This window comes from Podarcis vaucheri (genome assembly GCF_965113315.1).
Source record: "Podarcis vaucheri genome assembly, chromosome: 8".
NCBI lineage: Eukaryota > Metazoa > Chordata > Lepidosauria > Squamata > Lacertidae > Podarcis > Podarcis vaucheri.
Window position 1 is genome coordinate 94941636 of NC_138766.1, and position 20508 is coordinate 94962143.

General features: G+C 59.4%; 1 protein-coding gene across 1 annotated transcript; it reads left to right on the top strand.

Annotated features, from left to right (window-relative positions):
- Positions 1-108: 108 nt before the first annotated feature.
- Positions 109-20280, top strand: OPLAH (5-oxoprolinase, ATP-hydrolysing). The gene is made up of 26 exons (XM_082236100.1): positions 109-671; positions 1419-1610; positions 3346-3454; positions 3599-3722; positions 5433-5628; positions 5841-6006; positions 6504-6642; positions 7174-7241; positions 7339-7592; positions 9156-9268; positions 9387-9557; positions 9770-9907; positions 10030-10168; positions 11338-11450; positions 11609-11760; positions 11989-12149; positions 14071-14172; positions 14448-14622; positions 14757-14941; positions 16329-16475; positions 17300-17434; positions 17794-17943; positions 18167-18324; positions 18730-18890; positions 19132-19229; positions 19374-20280. The coding sequence occupies exons 1-26, from the start codon at positions 504-506 to the stop codon at positions 19527-19529; spliced, it is 3870 nt and encodes a 1289-aa protein (XP_082092226.1). The 5' UTR covers positions 109-503; the 3' UTR covers positions 19530-20280.
- Positions 20281-20508: the final 228 nt, after the last annotated feature.

The window sequence follows — 20508 nt, forward strand, 5'->3', positions numbered from 1 at the left end:
CAAGCCGGGAAGTGGGATCGGGGGTTGGCCCGGCCAGGAAAGGGCGAGGGATCCGCTTGGGGGCTGAGACGGGGGTGGCCGTCGGGGCGGGGGCACGAACCGCCTTTCAGGGCATCAACTCTCTCGGCCCGTCGGGGGGGGAGCGTTGAAGGGGCGCCTGGAGCCTCGCGTCCCGGGACGGCAGTTGCACGACTGTTCGACTGGGGGTGAGGCGCCCCCCCCGCCTCGCCAGCGCCCCCTTCCCTTCCCGGCGCGAGCCCGTCCAACGAGTCAGGCGGGGCGCCCAGCCAGCCCCTCCCGCGGCAGGAGGAGCTTCCCGAGCGGAGGTCTCGGCCGGGGGCGCGCCGTCGAGCCAGTCCGCTGCCGGCCGAGCCTCCTCCCCGTGAGGCGCTCAAGCCGGGCTGCGGGGACCCCTGCCCCCCTCCCTCGGCCGTCCCTTCGATCCCCGTCGGCTCCGCTCCCTTCGATCCCCGCCGCCCGTCCGGCGGGCGCTCCGTCGGGCCATGGCTGCGCCCGGCAAGTTCCAGTTCGCCATCGACCGCGGCGGCACCTTCACGGACGTCTTCGCCCGCTGCCCCGGAGGGAGGGCGCGCGTGCTGAAGCTGCTCTCCGAGGACCCGGCCAACTACCGCGACGCGCCCACCGAGGGCATCCGGCGCCTCTTGGAGGAGGTGAGGCGGCGGCGGCGGGCCGGGAAAGCCCTCGGGGCGCGGGGCAGAGAGCCGCCCGGGCGCCCGGCAAGGACGCGCCTTCGGGCTGCCTCTGCCAAGAAAGCGGCAGCAGCAGCAGGAAAGGCTTGTGGCCCGGAGGAAGCCCTTCGGCAAGGAGAGGCGGCCCTGGAGAGCCCCCAGCCCTACTGGGAGGCTAGTTGAAGCCCCCCAGCCCCAGGCAGAGGGGAGGGGCCTCGCAGAGGGCGACCAGGATGCCCAGCAGCTCTTCCAGCAGTTGGGGTGCCATCCTAGAAAAGGCCCTGCTCCCTGCCCACCTGGAGGAAGCCCCTGAAGACCACCTCAGCTGCTAGACGGGGGTCTTAAAGAGGGGGTTGGATGGGTGCCAGGCCCCGTGGAGAGCCACCTGCTGCCAGTCAGTGTAAGGCACTGGTGTCCCTGCTGTGTGTGCCCTGTGTGGGGAGTTGGAGCCATGGGTCTGGACAGCAGTGCCCTGGTGGGCAGGTGGGTGTCCTCCCCTGGCTGCTGTGGTCCTCCTAGGGGGCTGGAGGGGACTGGCTCTTTGCTTCTCAGAGCAGGAGTGCCCCTTAGGAGCTTAGTCCAAAATGTGACAGGAGCACCTTCCAAATCATTATGCACAAGGGCTCTGCCTTCCAGGAAAGGCTGTGCAGGAGCTTTTCCTGTCCTCTTGTCCTGTGTGTGTGTTCAGCCTGGCAGGCCTTGACCGACGCTTTGCTCCCCCCCCCCCAGGAATGCGGCGTCCCCTTCCCCAAAGACCAGCCCCTGGACACCTCGCGCATCGAGTGGATCCGCATGGGCACCACGGTGGCCACCAACGCCCTTCTGGAGCGCAGGGGGGAGCGCCTGGCGCTGCTCATCACCAAAGGCTTCAGGGACCTGCTACACATTGGCAACCAGGCGCGGCCACACATCTTTGACCTGGTCAGTGCCGGGTCTCCCCCCCCTCCCGCCCCCTCCTTCCTCTGTGTTCAACGGGGGAGGGGGCTTGGCCGTCCCCTTCTGCCCTCAAGAGGCAGCGGTCTGGACTCCAGCCTGTGCCAGCCGGTGCCACCTTCCTGGGCAGCCTGGGGGGTGGGCGGGTGCTGTGCCACTCTTGGGATTGGCTGGCAGCGTGGAGCGTTCCTGCTGGCTGGGCATGGAGGGGGCATGTGGGAACAGCTTAGAGGTCCCTCCGCAGAGCCGACTGGGCAGCCAGCCAGCTGGGAAGGGGGGGGCTTTGCTGCTGGTTTCCATGGAGGCTGGGGAAGGTGCTTTCCTGGCAGGCTGGGGGGGGGGGAGCAGCCGCGGCTGCCATGTGCTGGTGCCCCCACCCCTGGCTGCCTTGAGCATCTCCCTCCCTCCCTGCCACCCCAATCACTGCTGCTCACTCTGGTCTGGGCCCTCCCTCCCCTGCCGGCAAGTTCTGCGAAGAATCTCGGTGGAGCAGCACATTTTTCACGGCTGGGCTTGCCCTCAAATGCCCTAAATTCTTCTTGTGCCAAGGGTGGGGGGGACGACCAAGGAAACAGGATAGAATCATGAACTTGCAGAGTTGCAGGAAGAATCTCTGAAGGACAGCCATAGGGGAAGGGCCAGAGCTCAGTAGCAGAGCATCTTCCCTGCACTGATCCCAGGCGTCTCCAGGTGGGTCTGGGAGAGACCTCTGGAGAGGGGCTGCCGGCCAGAGTAGGCAACACTGAACTAGATGGACCAACAGCCTGGCACAGTTTCCTATGCTCTTAGCTTGGTCGCTGACAGGATGCCAGCGCATGAAAGCTCTGCTCAGAGATCTGCTCTGGTTGCTGATTTGCTCCTGAGCCAAGTTCAAGGCTTTGCTTTTCATTCACGAGGCCAGCTTGCGCTTGAGGGGCTGCCTTGCCCACCTGGCAGCTTTGCCCTGAGGAGCCAGGCCTCCTGCAAGCACCACCCAATGTGGCTCCATGGAGGAGGCTGACCTGCGCTTGGCATTCTGGTTGTTGTAGGGAGCGGCAGCAGCCGTGTGTGGCACCAAACCCAACATGTTTATGATGGCAGAGTACCCCCCCCCCCAGCAGATGGAGGAGGAACCAGTGGTTGTGATCCCAGGGTTGCGGGGGTTGGACTAGATGACCCACAGGACCCCTTCTGAATCTGCATTTCTGTGGTTCTGTGAAAGGGGTGCAGATCCCTCTCCCAGCCTGCAAGTGAGGATGTCCGTCCCCTGATGATGATGATGATGATGATGATGATTTATTTTTTATTTATACCCCGCCCATCTGGCTGGGTTTCCCCAGCCACTCTGGGCGGCTTCCAACGGAATATTAAAATACAATAGTCTATTAAACATTAAAAGCTTCCCTAAAGAGGGCTGCCTTCAGATGTCTTCTAAACGTCAGATAGTTGCTTATTTCCTTGACATCTGATGGGAGGGCATTCCACAGGGCGGGTGCCACCACTGAGAAGGCCCTCTGCCTGGTTCCCTGTAACCTCACTTCTCGCAGGGAGGGAACTGCCAGAATACCCTCAGCGCTGGACCCCAGTGTCCGGGCAGAACGATGGGGGTGGAGACGCTCCTTCAGGTATACTGGACCGAAGCCGTTTAGGGCTTTCAAGGTCAGCACCAGCACTTTGATTTGGGCTCAGAAACATCCAGTGATCTGCCTGTGACCCCCCCCCGCCACCCCCTCCTTCTCCCCAGGCCGTCTCCATGCCAGACCTGCTGTACGAGGCCGTCCTGGAGGTGGACGAGCGCCTGGTCCTCCATCGCGAGGGATGCCAGCTCTACGGCTCAGCCCCCAAAGTCACAGGTGGGAGCTCCTCCCCAGGCAGGGCCACTGCTGCCTCCATCTGCCCCAGAGGGCTGGCTCCGTGGGGCTGGGTGAGGGTGATGCAGGGAGGGTCTCCCAGACGGGGGTTCACCTGGCGGGTCTCTTCCTCTCCTCCCCCCCCAGGTTTGACAGGGGAGTCCCTCGTGGTGCACCGGCCGTTGGACCTGGATGCCCTGCGAGGGCAGCTGGAGGGGTTGTTGGCGCAGGGCATCCGCAGCCTGGCAGTCGTCCTTCTGCACTCCTACATGTGAGTTCTGCTCCTGAGGTGGGAGGAAGTCTTGCCCTGTGGGTTGAGGGTGTGGGGCTGCCTATAATAATATGATCAGAATTTATTATTTTTACCCCACCCATCTGGCTGGGTTTCCCCAGCCACTCGGGGCGGCTCCCGACAGATTAAAAACAGAATAAAACAACAGACGTTAAAAACTTCCCTAAACAGGGCTGCCTTCAGATCTCTTCTAAGAGTCTGTTTCCTTGACATCTGGTGGGAGGGCGTTCCACAGGGCAGGCGCCACTACCGAGAAGGCCCTCTGCCTGGTTCCCTGTAACTTGGCTTCTCACAGTGAGGGAACCGCCAGAAGGCCCTCGGCGCTGGACCTCAGCGTCCAGGCAGAATGATGGGGGTGGAGACGCTCCTTCAGGTATACTGGACCGAGGCCGTTTAGGGCTTTAAAGGTCAACACCAACACTTTGAATTGTGCTCAGAAACGTACTGGGAGCCAATGTAGGTCTTTCAAGACCGGTGTTATATGGTCTCGGCGGCCGCTCCCAGTCTCCAGTCTAGCTGCTGCATTCTGGATTAGTTGTACTTTCCAAGTCACCTTCAAAGGTAGCCCCACGTAGAGTGCATTGCAGTAATCCAAGCAGGAGATAACCAGAGCATGCACCACTCTGGCGAGACAGTCTGCGGACAGGGAGGGTCTCATCCTGTGTACCAGATGGAGCTGGCAGGCAGCTGCCCTGGACACAGCCTAGTTCCTCTCCAGCCCCAGAGCCTTGATTCGCAACCCACATCCAGTCCTTTGCCAGCAGAAACCGGCAGGCAAGCCAGCTAGGCAGCCTCAGTGGAAAAGGAAGTGCAGTCGTGGAACTGCAGAGCTGGAAGGGATCCCAAGGATCACCTGACCCCCTGCAAGGCAGGAATCTTTTGCTTGGGGCTGAGATTAGAAGTCTTGTGCTGAGCTGTGTTTACATTGGCAAACAGCGGAAAAGCTGAATGTTGGAAGATTCAGCCCGTCTTCACGCAGCGCAGAGTCCGACTCTGGAACTTGGTCCTGCAGGAGGGATGAGAGGAGGATGGGCCCGATTCATGGAGGAGGAGGAGGAGGAGGCTTTGCAGAGCGCCCAGCCGGGAGGGTGATGCCCTGCCCCCTGGTCTGAGGCTGGCGGGCTTGTGAGTCCCAGTTGCTGGAAACCAGGGAGCTGAGCGCTGCTCTTGGGCTCGAATTCTGCTGGTTTCCCTGTGGGGCAAGGAGGAGACTGGGGCTGGATGGGCCCCCTTTGGCCTGATCCAGACCAGAGCCTCCGACGACCAAGACAGTGAGGCAGCTTCAGGAGAAAAGCAGGGGCTGCTCCGTAACAAATAATAATAATAATAATAATAATAATAATAATAATAATAATAATAATAATAATAATAATTTTTATTTATACCCCACCCTCCCTGCCCAAAGTCGGGCTCAGGGAGGCTAACACCAGTAAAATTATAGTTAAAAACATAATAGGGGGAAAACCAATTTAAAATACAGGTTAAAATGCAATTTAAAATGCAGCCTCATTTTAAAAGTAGCCCATAGATCAAAACCATAAGGGGAGGGAAACATACGGGTCAGACTGAGTCCAAGCCAAAGGCCAGGCGGAACAGCTCCATCTTGCAGGCCCTGTGGAAAGATGTCAAGTCGCGCGTTGGTGCCCAGGGCGGAGCGTGACCAGCGCTGAGCATCTCCTCCCCCCGCAGGTGGCCGGAGCACGAGCGTCAGGTGGGGCGCCTGGCCAAGGAGCTGGGCTTCCAGCAGGTCTCCCTCTCCTCCCAGGTGATGCCCATGGTGCGGGCAGTGCCCCGGGGCTACACGGCCTGCGCAGACGCCTACCTCACCCCCTGTATCCACCGCTACCTGAGCAGCTTCCGGGACGGCTTCGCTCAGCAGCTCCAGGTGGGAAATGGGGGAGGACTTGTCCGGGGAGACCTGGGTTCGAGTCACGCCTCTGGCAAGCTCCCTCCCCCTCTCTCTCTCTCTGGAAAACAGAGAGGGGTGGTCTGCTTTGCTCCCAGTCTCCCTGGGGGCATCACAGCAGAGGGGGGCACCCTTAGGGCACCGCCAGATGGGACGACCTCAGCCTGGTCCACCCTGGCCTCTCTCTGCAGGGCGTCCCGGTCATGTTCATGCGCTCTGACGGGGGCCTGACCCCCATGGAGGCCTTCAGCGGCTCCCGCGCCATCCTCTCTGGCCCAGCAGGGGGCGTCGTGGGCTATGCCGTCACCACCTACCGCCGGGAAGATGGACAGCCTGTCATTGGCTTTGACATGGGAGGTAAGAGGGACCACGGGGCGCAGAGAGGACACCCAGCACCCTTTTAAAATGCGGCTCTTTTTGAGGGGGAGCCTTATTGGGTTATTGTTTTCATTTTGAGTTTATATACAGTCATACCTCAGGTTACAGCCACTTGAGGTTGTCTTTTTTCGGGTTGCAGACTGCCAAAACCCAGAAGTATTGGAAGGGGTTACTTCTGGGTTTTGGCGGCCGCACATGTGCAGATGTGCTAAATTATGCTTTGCGCATGCGCAGAAGTGCCAAATCACAACCCATGCGTGCAAAGACGTGCCACTGCGGGTTGCGGACACTGCGGGTTGCGAACATGCTTCCCACACAGATCATGTTCACAACCTGAGTGTCCAGTGTACTGCGGTCTTTTCTGTGAGACCTGAGAGCTCCCGGCATAGGGTGGTATATAAATTCAGTAAATAAATAAAATAAAAAACAGCGTGGGTCTGTTCTGGCGGGTCCCTCACCTGGGGTCTCTCGCCCAGGCACCTCCACTGACGTGAGCCGCTACGCCGGGGAGTATGAGCACGTCTTTGAGGCCACGACGGCCGGGGTCAGCATCCAGGCCCCGCAGCTGGACATCAACACCGTGGCGGCTGGAGGGGGCTCGCGGCTCTTCTTCAGGTCGGGCTCACAGCCCCCCACCCTGGGATCTGTGGGGTGCTGCTCCCTCTTCTGGCTGCTGGGATCCTGCCTATCCAGTTGCCTCTGTCCTGTCTTTCTTCAATGGGGTGGGCGTCCTTGTGACCCCGCGGCCCCCGCCTCCTTTGAGGGCCACTTCCTTGGGGCCCACACCCTGCCTCACTTGTTCCTGCTGCCGGGCTTTCTCTCCCGCTCTCCCTGCCTTGAGTTCAGGGCCCCGAGTTAAACTGTGGAACTCCCTGCCACAGGAGGGCCACCAACCAGGATGAAAGAGAATTGGACAATTTAGTGGAAGAGGAGGGGGCCACAGATAGCTCCTAGCCGGGACGGCTCTGCACGGTCTCCGCAGGAGAAGAGGGGGTGCTCTTGGCTCCAATCCTGCTTGCAGGTTTCCCCTTGGGCTGCTGGACTGGATGGAGCCCTTTGGCCTGATCCTCCTCTGGCCTGGCAGCTCCTTGCACCCCCCCCCCAATTAATCTCCTCCTCTCTCTTTTTCCTTTTCTTCCCCTCTAGGTCCGGGCTCTTTGTCGTTGGCCCCGAGTCTGCTGGGGCGCATCCTGGCCCTGCTTGCTACCGGAAGGGTGAGGCGGCCGTGTGGGGCAGGGGGTGGCATTGTGGGGGGGGGGGCAGGGTGCTGGGGGTGGGTGCCTGACTGCGCCTCTCCCTTTGTGCCCCCAGGGGGTCCCCTGACGGTGACGGACGCCAACCTGTGCCTGGGCCGCCTCCTGCCCAGCTACTTCCCCCACATCTTTGGACCCACGGAGAACCTCCCCCTCTCGCCAGAGGCCACCCTGCAGGCCTTTGAGGAGCTGGCCGCCAGGGTCAACGCCTTCCGGGGGGCCAGCCCCCCGCTCAGCGTGGAGGAGGTGGCCATGGGCTTCATCCGTGTGGCCAACGAGGCCATGTGCAGGCCCATCCGCGCCCTGACGCAGGTAGGGGCTTGTGCCAAGGCTTGTGGGGCAGAGCCCCCCCATGCACTGGGGGGGGAGAGGGGCTTTCTCCTGGCTTGCTCTGGGAGCCCCTGAAGGGGCCGCAGAGGGAGCAGAGCGGCCCCAGAGGCCAGTGGGCAGCTGCCGGGTGGGAAGGTGGGAGAGCAGGCCACTGGCGGATCAGGGCAGCAGCAGCAGCATCTGCCTGCTTCCAGGGATCACAAAGATAGACAAACTTTATTCGCGTTAGCCAACGGCCATAGCAACATAAAACAAGCAATATATACAATTAAAAAGACAACAATGGGTAAAAAGGACAATCAAATAACCAGGATTATCGTTCAGATAGTGGCCCTTAATCTCACTGCTCCCTCGATCAACCTAGCAACCTTTGCTGTTGTCTGATCCTTTTGATCTGATAACAGAAAGAACAACGTGGCCTCAGATGGGCGGCCTGGGATGGTGAGTCGGAGTGGGGTGATGATCTCGTTCCTCAGATCTTTATAAAGGGGGCAGGACAGGAGAGCATGAGCCACTGTTTCCAGACTGCCATCTCCACAGGGGCAGAGTCGTTTCTCAGTTGGAATCTTTTGGTATCTGCCCTCAAGTACGGCAGAGGGCATCACGTCCAGTCTGGCCAGTGTGAAGGCACCTCTGTATTTTGGGATAGTTAATTTATACAGATATGGTGCCAGGGAATCAAACTGAGAAGGTGGGGGGGAGGCACACCAGGGACAGAGTTTCTTTATAGTGGCCAGATTGCCCTGTTGCTCTAAGTCCTTTAGCATTTTTGCGTTAATAAAGCCCATCGTGAGAAGCTGATGTGGGTGGAGTCCGCAGGAGAGGGATTTTTGGTGCACAATTTTAGACTGTGCACTTTTATGGGGGTCTTGTGTCAATAAGGGCAGTAGACAGGGTGGATTTAGATTTAGACGGAGCCAATAACGAAGAGTTCTTTGCCAGGACCGAGCTTCTACAGAGGGAAGAGTTGCCTCCAGTCGTAAGGCTGCTTTTGGGACACAAGGTGGTACAGAAAAATTCTGCCTTAAAAATTTGGATTGAACAGTTTCAAGAATGCTACAATGATTGCCGGGCCAAATTTGGGCTGCTTCTAGGGAAGGAAGGTTTCCATTCAGCAGAGAATCAAAGCAGCACGCGGAAGTGATGAGATTGATGGCTTCATCGCTATACTTTATTTTCTAGCTACGCAGACAGAAAAGAAATCACCCTCTCTCTGTGAGAGCAGAGAGCAACTGGCAAACAAAGGAACAGGAAACCAATAATGTCACATCCGTCTCCCGTGAGACTTCCAACAGCCTGGAATGTCTCTGGAATGTCAACAGAGTCTTGTGACTCTAAGCAGCTGCACAGTGGCAAACAGAAACTAACAGCACCTTCCATGGGGCGGCCCTTGAGATATTTGAAGAAGGGGGTCAGAGCTTCCCTTTCCCGAATCCTGCTGCCTGGGGACCCTTTCCCTGGCCCCCCTGTGGGAGGTGGGGTGGGGGGAGAGTGCCTGCTCTTTCTCTCTCTCTCTGGGCTCCAACGGCCGCTCTGTCCTTCCAGGCTCGGGGCCACGACACGTCCCGCCACATCCTAGCCTGCTTTGGGGGAGCTGGCGGGCAGCACGCCTGTGCCATCGCCCGGGCCTTGGGCATGAGCAAGGTCTTCATCCACAAGTAGGTGCCGAGGGCAGGCAGGGAGGGAGGGGGGTCTCTGGCCCCAGGAACCCTCACTTGACCTGGCAGAGGAAGACCCCCCCCCTCCGCTCACTCGCTCCCTTCCTCCTCCCCGCAGGCACAGCGGGATCCTGTCCGCCTTTGGCCTGGCTCTGGCGGACGTGGTTCACGAGACGCAGCAGCCCTGCTCCCTGGCCTACGGCCCCGAGGCTTACGCCCAGCTGGACGAGACAGTCGCCGCCCTGGAGGCCAAGTGCGTGCAGGCTCTGGAGGCCCAGGGCTTCACCAGGTGAGCGCCGCCCCTGCAGGGCGGGGCAGGGGCCTGGGGGGGAGAAGGCCCTGCAAGCCGCTGTGGGCAACACGGCCCACTGTCAGGGGAAGGCAGAGTCCTGGGGGCTGCATGTGAGAAAGCGGGGCTGGCGTTACATTTGGGGGGAGCTGGGCAAAACAGCCCCCAGCTAGCCGCTTGCTCACTGCCCCCCTCCCCTTGGCCTTCCCCAGATCCCAGATCAGCACGGAGCCCTTCCTGCACCTTCGCTACGAGCGCACAGACTGCGCCCTCATGTGCTCCGCCAAGGGCTACCCGGCCACCGCCCAGTCTTGCCGCAGCGGGGACTTTGGCGCTGCCTTTGCCACCAGGTTAGTGGGCTCCCCTTCCCGCCTGGCACCGCGGCTCGGAAGTGCCCGGCTGCCCCTTTTCTGCAGCGGGGGCCGGGAGATGCTTTGCAGCCGCCCCCCTGAGCCTGCGCTTGGCCCCCCAGGTACCAGCAGGAGTTTGCCTTCACCATCCCCGGCCGAGCCGTCCTGGTGGACGACATGCGTGTGAGGGGCACGGCCAGCTCCGGGCTGGGCCAGGAAGAGCCGGTGCCGGCCAGTGAGCAGCCCCCCCGCCGGGAAAGGGTAAGGACCCCCTGCCCCTCTTTCCCAGCCCCTGCCCCCTCCTGGCTGGTTGCCCTTGAGAACCACCCCCTCCTGCTCCGTGCATTTGGGCAATTTCTTTGAAAGCCATCCCTGTGGGAGGGAGTTCCGCAGTTTAACTCTGCACTCTGGCTCCTCCCCTCCTGGCAGCCCCTCCTGGCCCAGGGGCTGATGGGAGCTGGAGTCCAGAGCATCCAGGGGGCACTCAGTTGGGTGGGGGAAGCTGGACCCCCCCGACTGCTGGGTGCTCAGGTGCTTTTGGAACCTGCAGTCTGAGAAAAGCCCCCTCCCACTTTCAAACGCTCTCTTTCGGCGGAAGGGGACACTTTTATTTTCAAGGTCACGCAGCAGTTCCTGATACAATATAAATCCTGGCGGACCATCGCAGAGCTGTGGGGCAGGAAGAGGGAGAGCGCAAGGTGCCGTTTCTCTGGCAGGATTAGCTCCTGGAGACGTGGGTGACCTTTTTGCAATATAGACGTACCTCAGAAGTCGAACATGATCTGTTCCGGAAGTCTGTTCGAATTCCGAAAAGTTAGGAAACCAAGGGGCGGCTTCCGACTGGTTCCTGATTGCGCAGGTGTGCCGGAAACAAGAGTGGTGTCCGCAGCAGATGTTCAGCTTCCCAAAAAACATTTGGAAACTGGAACAATCACTTCCAGTTTCCGATCGTCCCGGAGCTGGAACATTCGGCTCCCAAGGCGTTTGGGAGCCCAGGTACAACTGGATCCACTTGTTTGCAAATACAACAGGCCAGCCTGGGGGAGCCGGCAGGGACCCCCAGAGCCTGTGCTGGGGCTTTGGGAGAGGGGCCTGGTCCCCCCCAGACCCCGCTGCCAACAGATTGGGGCTCTTGTGTTGGACTCTGCAGGTTCTGTCCTTCTTCCTCTCTGGGTGGGTCAGAAATAGAAAAGGAATGTTTTCTGCCACACTGCTCTTTGCTTCCAGAAAGCAGCTTAAATTCCTAGGCTTCCTTACTCCTCATTTCCAAGTCTGAAAGTTGCTTTTGTTGGTGCAACTCATCCTGGGACCCGGAGTGGAGGGCAGGCAATAAATTAGAATAATAGAATTGCAATGCAGAAAGCTCAACTGCAACAGTTAAACCAGCAGCCCTTCGTATTAACCTTCCAGCTCCACTGTCTGCCCCCCAGGTGTCCCGCTGCTATTTTGAGGGCGGCTACCTGGACACCAGCGTCTACCGGCTGGAGGAGCTCACCTGGGGCCACTCCATCCCTGGTCCCAGCATCATCATTGACAAGAACAGGTGAGGGGGGGGCCTTCATCCCTGCCCTGCAATGAGTCCATGAGCCTTAGGCACTGGCTGGCTGTGGGGCACCCAGAGTGGGGGCTCCTTCCAAGGAGAGGCGGGAGGGGGGTTGGGGCAGGAGGAGACACGCTACAACCTCTGTGCCCCCCGCCCAGCACCATCCTGGTGGAGCCCGGTTGCACGGCCTCCGTGACCCAACTCGGAGACATCTGCATCGCTGTGGGGTCCGGGTCGGAGCGCCCCATCGGCCCCCAGATAGACCCCATCCAACTCTCCATCTTCTCCCATCGCTTCATGAGCATTGCAGGTGAGCGAGGGGTGTGCTCTGCCCCGGGGGGGGGGGGCTAGGAGAGTGTCTCCTTGGAGATGATTCCTGGCTGGGGGGGGGGGAAATCATAATAATACTGTAATAATAATAATTAATAGTAATAGTTTTATTACTTACACCCCGCCCATCTGGCTGGGTTTTCCCAGCCGCTCTTTGTGGCTCCCAACAGAATATTAAAAACCCTGACCCTCTCCCCCCCCCCCACAGAGCAGATGGGGCGCATCCTGCAGCGCACGGCCATCTCCACCAACATCAAGGAGAGGCTGGATTTCTCCTGCGCCCTCTTTGGCCCCGATGGGGGGCTGGTCTCCAACGCGCCCCACATCCCGGTCCACCTGGGTGCCATGCAGGAGACGGTGCAGTTTCAGGTAAGCCCCCCCCCCCCAGACTTCCACAAGGTGACTCTGCGAAGCTGCACCCAAACCAGGGAGGGGGCCAAGGCGCCCGGCTCCCCCCTTTCTATCCATAACCCTATATGTACTTTCATATATGGTCTTGAGTTGCCATGGGCTTGGGCCCCAGTGCAGCCTCTCTTAGTCTTCTTTTTTTTAAAAAAAATTATACTTTCCAGATATCTACATTTCACTTATTTTACATTCATTTCGACATTTTAGAACTTGACTTCCTTCCCCCTCTTTCTGCGGTTCCTTAGATTTATTTTTAATATCTTCTGCACATCCAAACTGATCATTTATTATACACACACACACACACACACACACACACACACACACACACTTATATACCGTATTTTTCGCCCTATAGGGCGCACCAGCCCATAGAGCGCACTTATTTTTTTTTGGGGGGGGGGATTAAGGAAAAAATATATATTTCCCCCCCGAGCCCCAAAGAGCAAAGAAGCCATGACAGCGAGCGAGATGGATCCCACTAGCTGTCCTGGCTTCATTTTTAGCCTCGGGGCTGGGGGTCCGGGAGTGAAGGCGAAGTTGTGCTGAACCTCGCCATCGCTCCCAGAGCTTCCGGGGCTGGGGGCGGGCGAAGCCCGAGCTTCCCCCGACCCCAGCCCCCAGAACAGGCTGTCGCCTGCAAGCGTTGCGAGCCCGGCGGGAACTCCCGCCGGGCTCGCAAGGCTTGCGGACATCTGCACGAAGCACAGGGCGCACTCCGGAGCGCGCCCCGTGCTTCGGGCTGCAGGCTGTGTTCCCCTCACTTGCAGGAGAGAGGAAAGACCCAGAAAGATGGTTTGCAAGGCCTCATAACAACTTTTGAAATTCCCCTCCTCTAGGTCAAGCCCACCCCCAGAAACATCATGCATAAATTACAGAAAGGAGGGGTTGAGGGAGGAGTTGTGGTGGTAACCTGAGTGTCCTGTCACCTGGCTGGTTCCTCCTTTCCCCCTCCCCATGAGTCACTTCCAGGAGACACAGGGGAGTTGGCAGTTTCCTGCCCCCAGAGGGAAGATCTGATCATTGTCCTTTGTTTCAGTTCATGCTGAATCCACTCCCATATGCAAGTTCTTTGTGATCTTGATGGTCTTCTGTCTAGGACCATCAGGGTTGGCATAGCAACTGGGCAGGGCTCCTGTGGATGTGCTGGGATGGTGAAGGGATTATGGCTGACCAGAAACCAAGCCACCCGCCCCTTTGATAGTCCTTGTCATATAGAGTAAAATAAAAATGGAACAGTGCAAATCCGATGTATGGTTGATTTTTCTATGAATTTATAACAGAAGTGTGGCATATGTAGTGTGTGAGTGTGAGTGTGTGTGAAGTTTGTACAAACTGAATGATTGGGGGGGGGTTCCTGCTACACTATAGGGTGTAGCTGCTCTTATATAGCTGCAGCTGACATTGCTTTTATCTGTTTATAACTTATCTGCAAATATTCAATAAACCATTTCCATTCTTTTATAAAATGTTTGTTATCTTGATTTCTTATTCTTCTGGTGAGTTTTGCCGTTTCTGCATATTCCATTCTTCCTTTGCTGGGACTCCCAAAAATGGGAAAATGGAAAGTGTCCTTCTTTCTCTTATTCTTTATCCCCTTTGAATCCGCCTTTCCTCCAAGGAGCTCAATGCAGAGCCGCTGGTTCCCCCGGCCCATGAGGGTCGGGTGGGGATTTGAACCCAGTCCCTAGCCCAGCACCCTGACCACTAGGTCACACTGCCCGGATGGAGCAGCTGGACTCTGCTGGCGGCCAGAGCTCCCTTCTCCAGGTCAGCCGTCTTGGGACTTCAGGACTCAGGGGCCGGAGGAACTGCCCCTTTTGGCCCTGGGGAGCCCCTGCTTCCCTCCCCCTGCCCGTTCTCTTTCCTGCCTCCCTTCCAGATCCGGAACCTGGGCTCCGACCTCCACGAGGGGGACGTTCTCCTCAGCAACCACCCTTGCGCGGGGGGCAGCCACCTGCCGGACCTGACCGTCATCACCCCTGTGAGTTGGGGTCTCCCGGTGGGCAGGGGTCCCAGGGGCGCAGCCTGGCCTGGCATCTCTGCCCTGGCAGACCGAGAGCCGTGCCCGGGTGTGTGGCTTGGGCCCCTTCAGGACTGGGGAGGGTTGGGGTGCCCAGTGCCCTTGCAGCTGGGAGGGCTGGCAGACCCAGGAGCTCACCCCATTGCCCTGTGGCTCCTGCCATCCCTGCCCCACAGCCCTGCCCCATGCCCGCTCCCCGTGGACCAAGCCTGCTCCGTTCTTCTGCCCCCTCGCAGGTCTTCTGGCCAGGAGAGGCCAGGCCGGTCTTCTTTGTGGCCAGCCGGGGGCACCATGCGGACATTGGGGGGATCACGCCGGGCTCCATGCCCCCCCACTCCCGCTCCCTCCAGGAGGAGGGGGCCGTCTTCATTTCCTTCAAGCTGGTCAAGGACGGCATCTTCCAGGAGGAGGGTATGTGGGGGCTGCTGGATGAGCCAAGGAGGGGGAGAATCAAGGGGTCTCTCTGCCCACCAGTGGCCTTTGTCCTTCCCTGCCCTGCCAGCTGTGCTGGGGGGCTCACCTGCCTCCCCCCGCTCCCCCCGCAGCCGTCACAGAGGCCCTGATGGCTCCCGCCCGATTCCCCGGCAGCAGCGGCACACGCAACCTGCAGGACAACCTCTCTGACCTTCGCGCTCAGGTGGCAGCCAATCAGAAGGGGATCCAGCTGGTGAATGAGCTGATTGGTCAGTACGGCTTAGAAGTGGTGCAGGCCTACATGGCTCACATCCAGGTGAGCAGTAAGACCGCAGGGCGGGGGGCGGGGCTTTAAATCGGCCCTTGAAAAGGAGAGAGGCTTTTAGGAGTGGACAGCCTCTGATCGTTGCTGGGAGGGGTCCTGAGGGTCATCCAGCCCAACCCTCTGCAAGGCAGCAATTGTGACTAAAGAATCCCTGAGGGATGGTGGAACAACCTCGTATGTGGATATTATTGTAAACTGGAGGGACGGAACCATCCGTTTCCTTTGCAGATCCAGGGCTGGAAGCAACAGCCGCTGCCGCCCTGGGCCAGCCAGGGTCTCTTCCCCCCCCCCCCGCCCCAAACATGGTCCTCTGTCGCGAATTCTCCGCGGCGCTTTAGCTCAGAGTTCCAGGTTCTTCAGTGCAGTGCAGTATATTTATTGTGAGCTATAGATACACAAATATATACAATAATCTACTGGCTATAATACATGAGCAGTTCATACAGTCAAACAGAGGCTGCATAAGAGTAAGAATAAGAATAATAATAATAATATTTTATTTATATCCCACCCTTCCCAGCTGAAGCCGGGTTCAAAGCGGCTAACAACAATAAAAGTAACACAGCATTGTAAAATCAATTCATTCTAAAATCAATTCAGAATCAAATTAATGGCAACCATTGGGCTAGAGTTCTGTGAGGATTACAGAAGGAGGGGGTCAGGCTGTGCCTTGGCCAAAGGCCTGATGGAACAGCTCTGTCTTGCAGGCCCTGCGGAAAGATGTCAAGTCCCGCAGGGCCCTGGTCTTAAGGCAAATAGGCAAATAGGAAGACCTTTCTATCTCTCTCTCTCTCTCTGACCACACTCTTCTACCCCACCACTTACTGCTGGACAGGTTTCCCTTTTAAACCCATGACAGCCAATCAACTGACGGCACATTACTGCCAATCTTTCTGACCCTGCACTTGCATAGAAAGTATTGCAGGCTGATTGCATCAGCCACTTGCATCAGCTTGCAGACTCAAGCCTGCAGACTTACTCTCTCACACAGCATTCTGTGAATCCCGACATCCTTGCATGTTGGTCTGCATCCCAAACTCCCACCTTGGAATCCTATTAGAAGTGTGCAATAACACCCTGAGGGTCTTCCTTAATCCATGGGGTTATATGTGTGTATAATTTCACGTATTTCAACCCAAACCTTTCCAGATCAGCCCTCAGTATAAAATGGAAAGCCAGAGCAATGTTACAGATGCCACTAGACGGTTCTCACAAAACACCCAGACGCCTCCCCAGTTCCGCCGTGGGCGCAGGTTGGAGAGCATGGTGGGCGGAGGAGCCTGCTGGCAAGTGGGCAGGGGGAGAAAGACCTGCAGGGCCACCCCCCAAGTCTCTGCTGTCCTTTGTGCCCCTCCCCATTGCCCCTGCCCCCCTCCAGGCCAACGCAGAAGTGGCCGTGCAAGACATGCTGAAGGACTTTGCTGCCCGCCAGGGGGAGCCGGGACGCCCCCTGCAGGTGGAGGCGGAGGACTTCCTGGACGATGGCTCCCCCATTCGCCTGAAGGTGACGGTGGATCCCCAGCAGGTGAGCGCAGGTGGCTCAGGGGGGGGGGTGTGTGCTGTGTCTCCTCACCTCCAGAAGGAGATTTGTTGAGTTGAGAAAAGTTCAGGAAAGGGCAGCCCAAAGGATCAAGCAGGGGGTGGATGGAAGAAATGCGGCAGCCTTTGGGACCTTGTAGTTTCGAGAGAAGGGGGGCAAAAGGAGACAGGGAAAAAGTTTGTCAAATGATGGAGAGAGGAAAGCTTTGTTAGGATGTAGTTCCGTTCCACCGTAAGAGGAACAGGCATGACTGTTGGGTGTCACATGCCTGTTTACTTCCAGCACAGGCTTGCGGGGAACTTCCGTTTTGTATATTTTTGCTGGACACAAAGGGAAGCAGACATGTTTTTTCCTTTGCTCCTGAACTATGCTGAATAAATGCTGTAAATATGCTTACCCATGACTCTGTCCGCCACTTCCGTTGTGAGAAGATTTATTCACTCTGCTGATAGAGGGTGCCAAGTCTCTAAATGTATCTGAGGCTTGTGTCACTGATTGATGCCGTTCCAAGGGAGACTGGTGTTTGCCCGGCTGCCGGCCGGTGGCTGGAGCCATTTAGGGGGCTGCCTGATGCCCCCGTCTCCCCGGCAGTATCCCAACAAGCTTTTCTCTCTCTCTCGTAATGCTCAGACTTGTGGACATCCAGGGGAGATGAATGTTGGGAAATTCAGGAGAGAGAAGAGAAAGTCCTTTGTGTAGCACAGAGTTCAGCTGTGGAACTCCCTGCCACAGGAGGCAGTGGGCCGGGGGGCCGGGACCCCTACCTCTCCCCCTCTCCTCCCCCAGCCTCCTCTCTTCTCCCCCCGCAGGGCACGGCTGTCTTTGACTTCCGGGGCTCCGGCCACGAGGTCTACGGCAACTGCAACGCCCCTCGCGCCATCACCCTCTCGGCCCTCATCTACTGCCTGCGCTGCATGGTGGGCCAAGAGATCCCCCTCAACCAGGTAGGGGCAGGGGGAGGAGAGCGGCCCCTAGGGGGGGTCCCGCCTCCCCCCAGCGGAAAGGAGTGGGGAGGAGCCCTGCCCTCAGAGGAGCCTTCCAGCCCCAGGCGAGGGATGGCCCCACTCCAAAGACGGGGATCCTGAGCCCCTTGGGGGGAGGCAGTGTGGCGTAGTGGTCAGAGTGCTGGACTGGGGCCGAAGGGCAGGTGATGTGGAGCTTCCCCTCCCTCCCACTGGCCCTGCTGGCTGCTGGGAGTTGGAGTCCATCCCTGCCTGGGGCCCCCAGTGTCTCCCTCCCCCCGGTCTCTTTCGGGTTTGCCCTCTTGGCCAGGCTGGTCCTTGGCATCCCTCTCTCCCCGCAGGGTTGTCTGGCGCCCGTGCAGATCCTCATCCCCAAAGGCTCCCTGCTGGACCCCTCCCCGGACGCAGCCGTGGTCGGGGGCAACGTCCTGACCTCCCAGAGGGTGGTCGACGTCATCTTCCGGGCCTTTGAGGCCTGCGCAGCTTCTCAGGTGAGGGGGGGGGCAGATGAGGGTGGGCCGAGCTGGGGTGGTCCTGAGAGGGCGAGGTGGGGACTCTCCAGCTGAAGGGGGTGGGGAGGGGGAGGCCAAGCGTGGCTCCCGTTTCCCATCATCCCCCGGGAAGAGTCTAGATGGGGGGGGTTGGAGGCTGCCGGGGGCCTTGGCCCCTGGGAGTCTGGGGGGCGTCTTCCTCACGGCCCCTCCCTCTCCCCAGGGCTGCATGAACAACGTCACCTTTGGCAACGAGCGCATCGGCTACTACGAGACGGTGGCTGGCGGGTGTGGGGCAGGGCCCCACTGGCACGGCCGCAGTGGGGTGCACAGCCACATGACCAACACCCGCATCACGGACCCCGAGATCTTGGAGAAGCGGTGGGTGCTTTCTGGGAGGGTGGGGGGCCTCCAGGGGGAGGAGGGGGAGGAGGGGGGACCCGGGTGGGCTCCGTCTCATTTCCCGGGCATCTAGCTGAGCCCCCTGGGAGGCTCACTCTGGGATGACCTGCAGTGTGGATCACAGAAGGGACCCCCAAGGGTTCTCTAGTCTGACCCCTGCAAGGCAAGAGCCACAGCAAAGACCTGGGCTGTTGCTGAGCCCCCAGACCCACAGTACCCTCCATAGGTTTGGGGCTTCAATTCCTGTGAGCTGTGGGAGTTATAGTTTGAAACCTTTGTAGGGTTCCTCTCAGCCCCCATCTCTGCAGCCCTTCACCCTTCTTAAGGGGGGGGGGTTGTGGCATTTCCTGAATGACCCCCACCGCTTTTCCTCCCTCCCACAAGGTATCCAGTGGTCCTAAGGTGCTTTGAGCTGGCCCCGGGCACGGGGGGCGCCGGGCGCTTCCGAGGTGGGGACGGGGTGCGTCGGGAACTGCAGTTCCGGGAGGAGATGGTGCTGTCGGTGCTGAGCGAGAGGCGGGCCTTCCGCCCCTACGGCCTGCAAGGTGAGGGGGCTCCCGGCTCCCATCGCTCGCCCCCCACCTTCCGCCCAGGTTGCTTTGTGGGTGGGGGGCAGAGGGGGGCACTTTGTGGGGATGGGGAGCCTTGGCTGAATCTGGGGGGAGGGTTGTGTCATGGGCAGAGAACAGAGGCACCCCCCAAACTCTCCCCACCTTCTCAGTTTGGCTCTTTGGGACTCCCCCTCCCCGCTGTAATGACTTTATTCCCCCACCCCACTGATTCCAGGGGGTGAGTCTGGCTCCCCAGGCCTCAACCTGCTGATTCGACAGGATGGCCACACCATCAACCTGGGCGGCAAGACGTCTGTGAAAGTGATGCCTGGGGTAAGGCATGCGCACCCCCTCCCCCTGCTCCTGGCTCTGGACCCCCAGACCCATCTCCCTGCCTGCCCCCCAGGGGGACCTTCCCCCCAGCACGGAGTTCCTCCTCTGCCCCACCCCAAACGTCTCCCTTCTCCTTCCCTTCAGGACGTCTTCTGCCTGCAGACCCCTGGAGGAGGGGGCTTCGGACCACCTGCCGCGCCCCTGGGACCCCCCAAAGGGCAGGCAGCCCCCCCCAGAGGCTGGCCCTTCCTGGAGCGAGGGAGCCTCTATGACTACCGCCTGGCCCAGGAGAGAGCGTGATGGGCCCCCTCCTCGCCAGGGGGTCTGCAGGGGGGCAGTCTCTGTCAGCCGTGGGGCAAGAGGGGGAGTTGAAAGGCTCCCTCCGTGGGGAGCAGGCGTTGCATGCAAGCGGCATTCAGCGCTCGTCCTGCTCAGGGTAGACCCACTGAACAGAATGAACCTCGGTCAGCCATGCCATGCGCTCCAGGGGGGGCCCCACTCCCCATGGGAGGGGAGAAGAGCTGCACCTGCCACTCCCCTTCTTCCCACCAGGGGGCAGCAAGGCCTCAGGTTTGCCGCTGGGCAATGTAAGCTGGGATGAAGGGGGAAGAACCCTGCAGTTGCCCCCACAAATTCCTCTCTTCCGGCTTTGGAAAGAGGTGCTCTGGGGGTTTTCTGGCCTGGCTGGACTTGCTCACTACTCAGCCATTCCTCCTCCAGCCCCCCCCAGCACCAGGAGGGCCAGCCCCACTTTGTCTGGGGGTCCCAGCAATACTTCCCTGGCCCAAGGCCTTTATATGCCCTCCCCTCTAGCCTTCTGGGAGACCCTCCACTCTCTACCTGGTCCCAAGCCGGGCTCCTCTCGCAACCCCACCACCACCACCGAAACCACTCCAGTGGCCAGCTGTGGGGCCCCCCAAGGCCTCGGGCAGAGTGGGTCCTGCAGTTGGAGCCCCTCAGATCTCCCCTGGGAAGGAGGGTTTTTCGCTGGGATGATTCCAAGCTTCACTTCCAAGCCTGTGGGCTGAATAAAGCTGCAACCAGCAAGTTCCCCCGTTTGTGCCGTTTTTGCAGCTGGGGCAGACCAGGTGTTGGGTTGAGGGGGTGCTGCAGAAGGATCCTCAGCCCCTTCCCACACGGGAGGGTCTTTTGTTCCTGCTCTTGACCCCCCCCCCAGATGGGGGCCAGGCTCTCCCGGGGGTTTCACCCTCGGAAGGAGGGGAGGAGGTCAGGGCTAGCATTGCTCTTCCCGGAAAAAGGGTCGACAGCGCACCCAAGT

What these genes read in the sequence shown, in the direction of transcription:
- OPLAH (XM_082236100.1), top strand. Translation starts at nt 504, where the DNA reads ATGGCTGCGCCCGGCAAGTTCCAGTTCGCCATCGACCGCGGCGGCACC. An exon ending in GGCCACACATCTTTGACCTG is followed by an intron (nt 1,611 to 3,345) that starts GTCAGTGCCGGG and finishes CCTTCTCCCCAG; the next exon opens with GCCGTCTCCATGCCAGACCT. An exon ending in CTCAGCCCCCAAAGTCACAG is followed by an intron (nt 3,455 to 3,598) that starts GTGGGAGCTCCT and finishes CTCCCCCCCCAG; the next exon opens with GTTTGACAGGGGAGTCCCTC.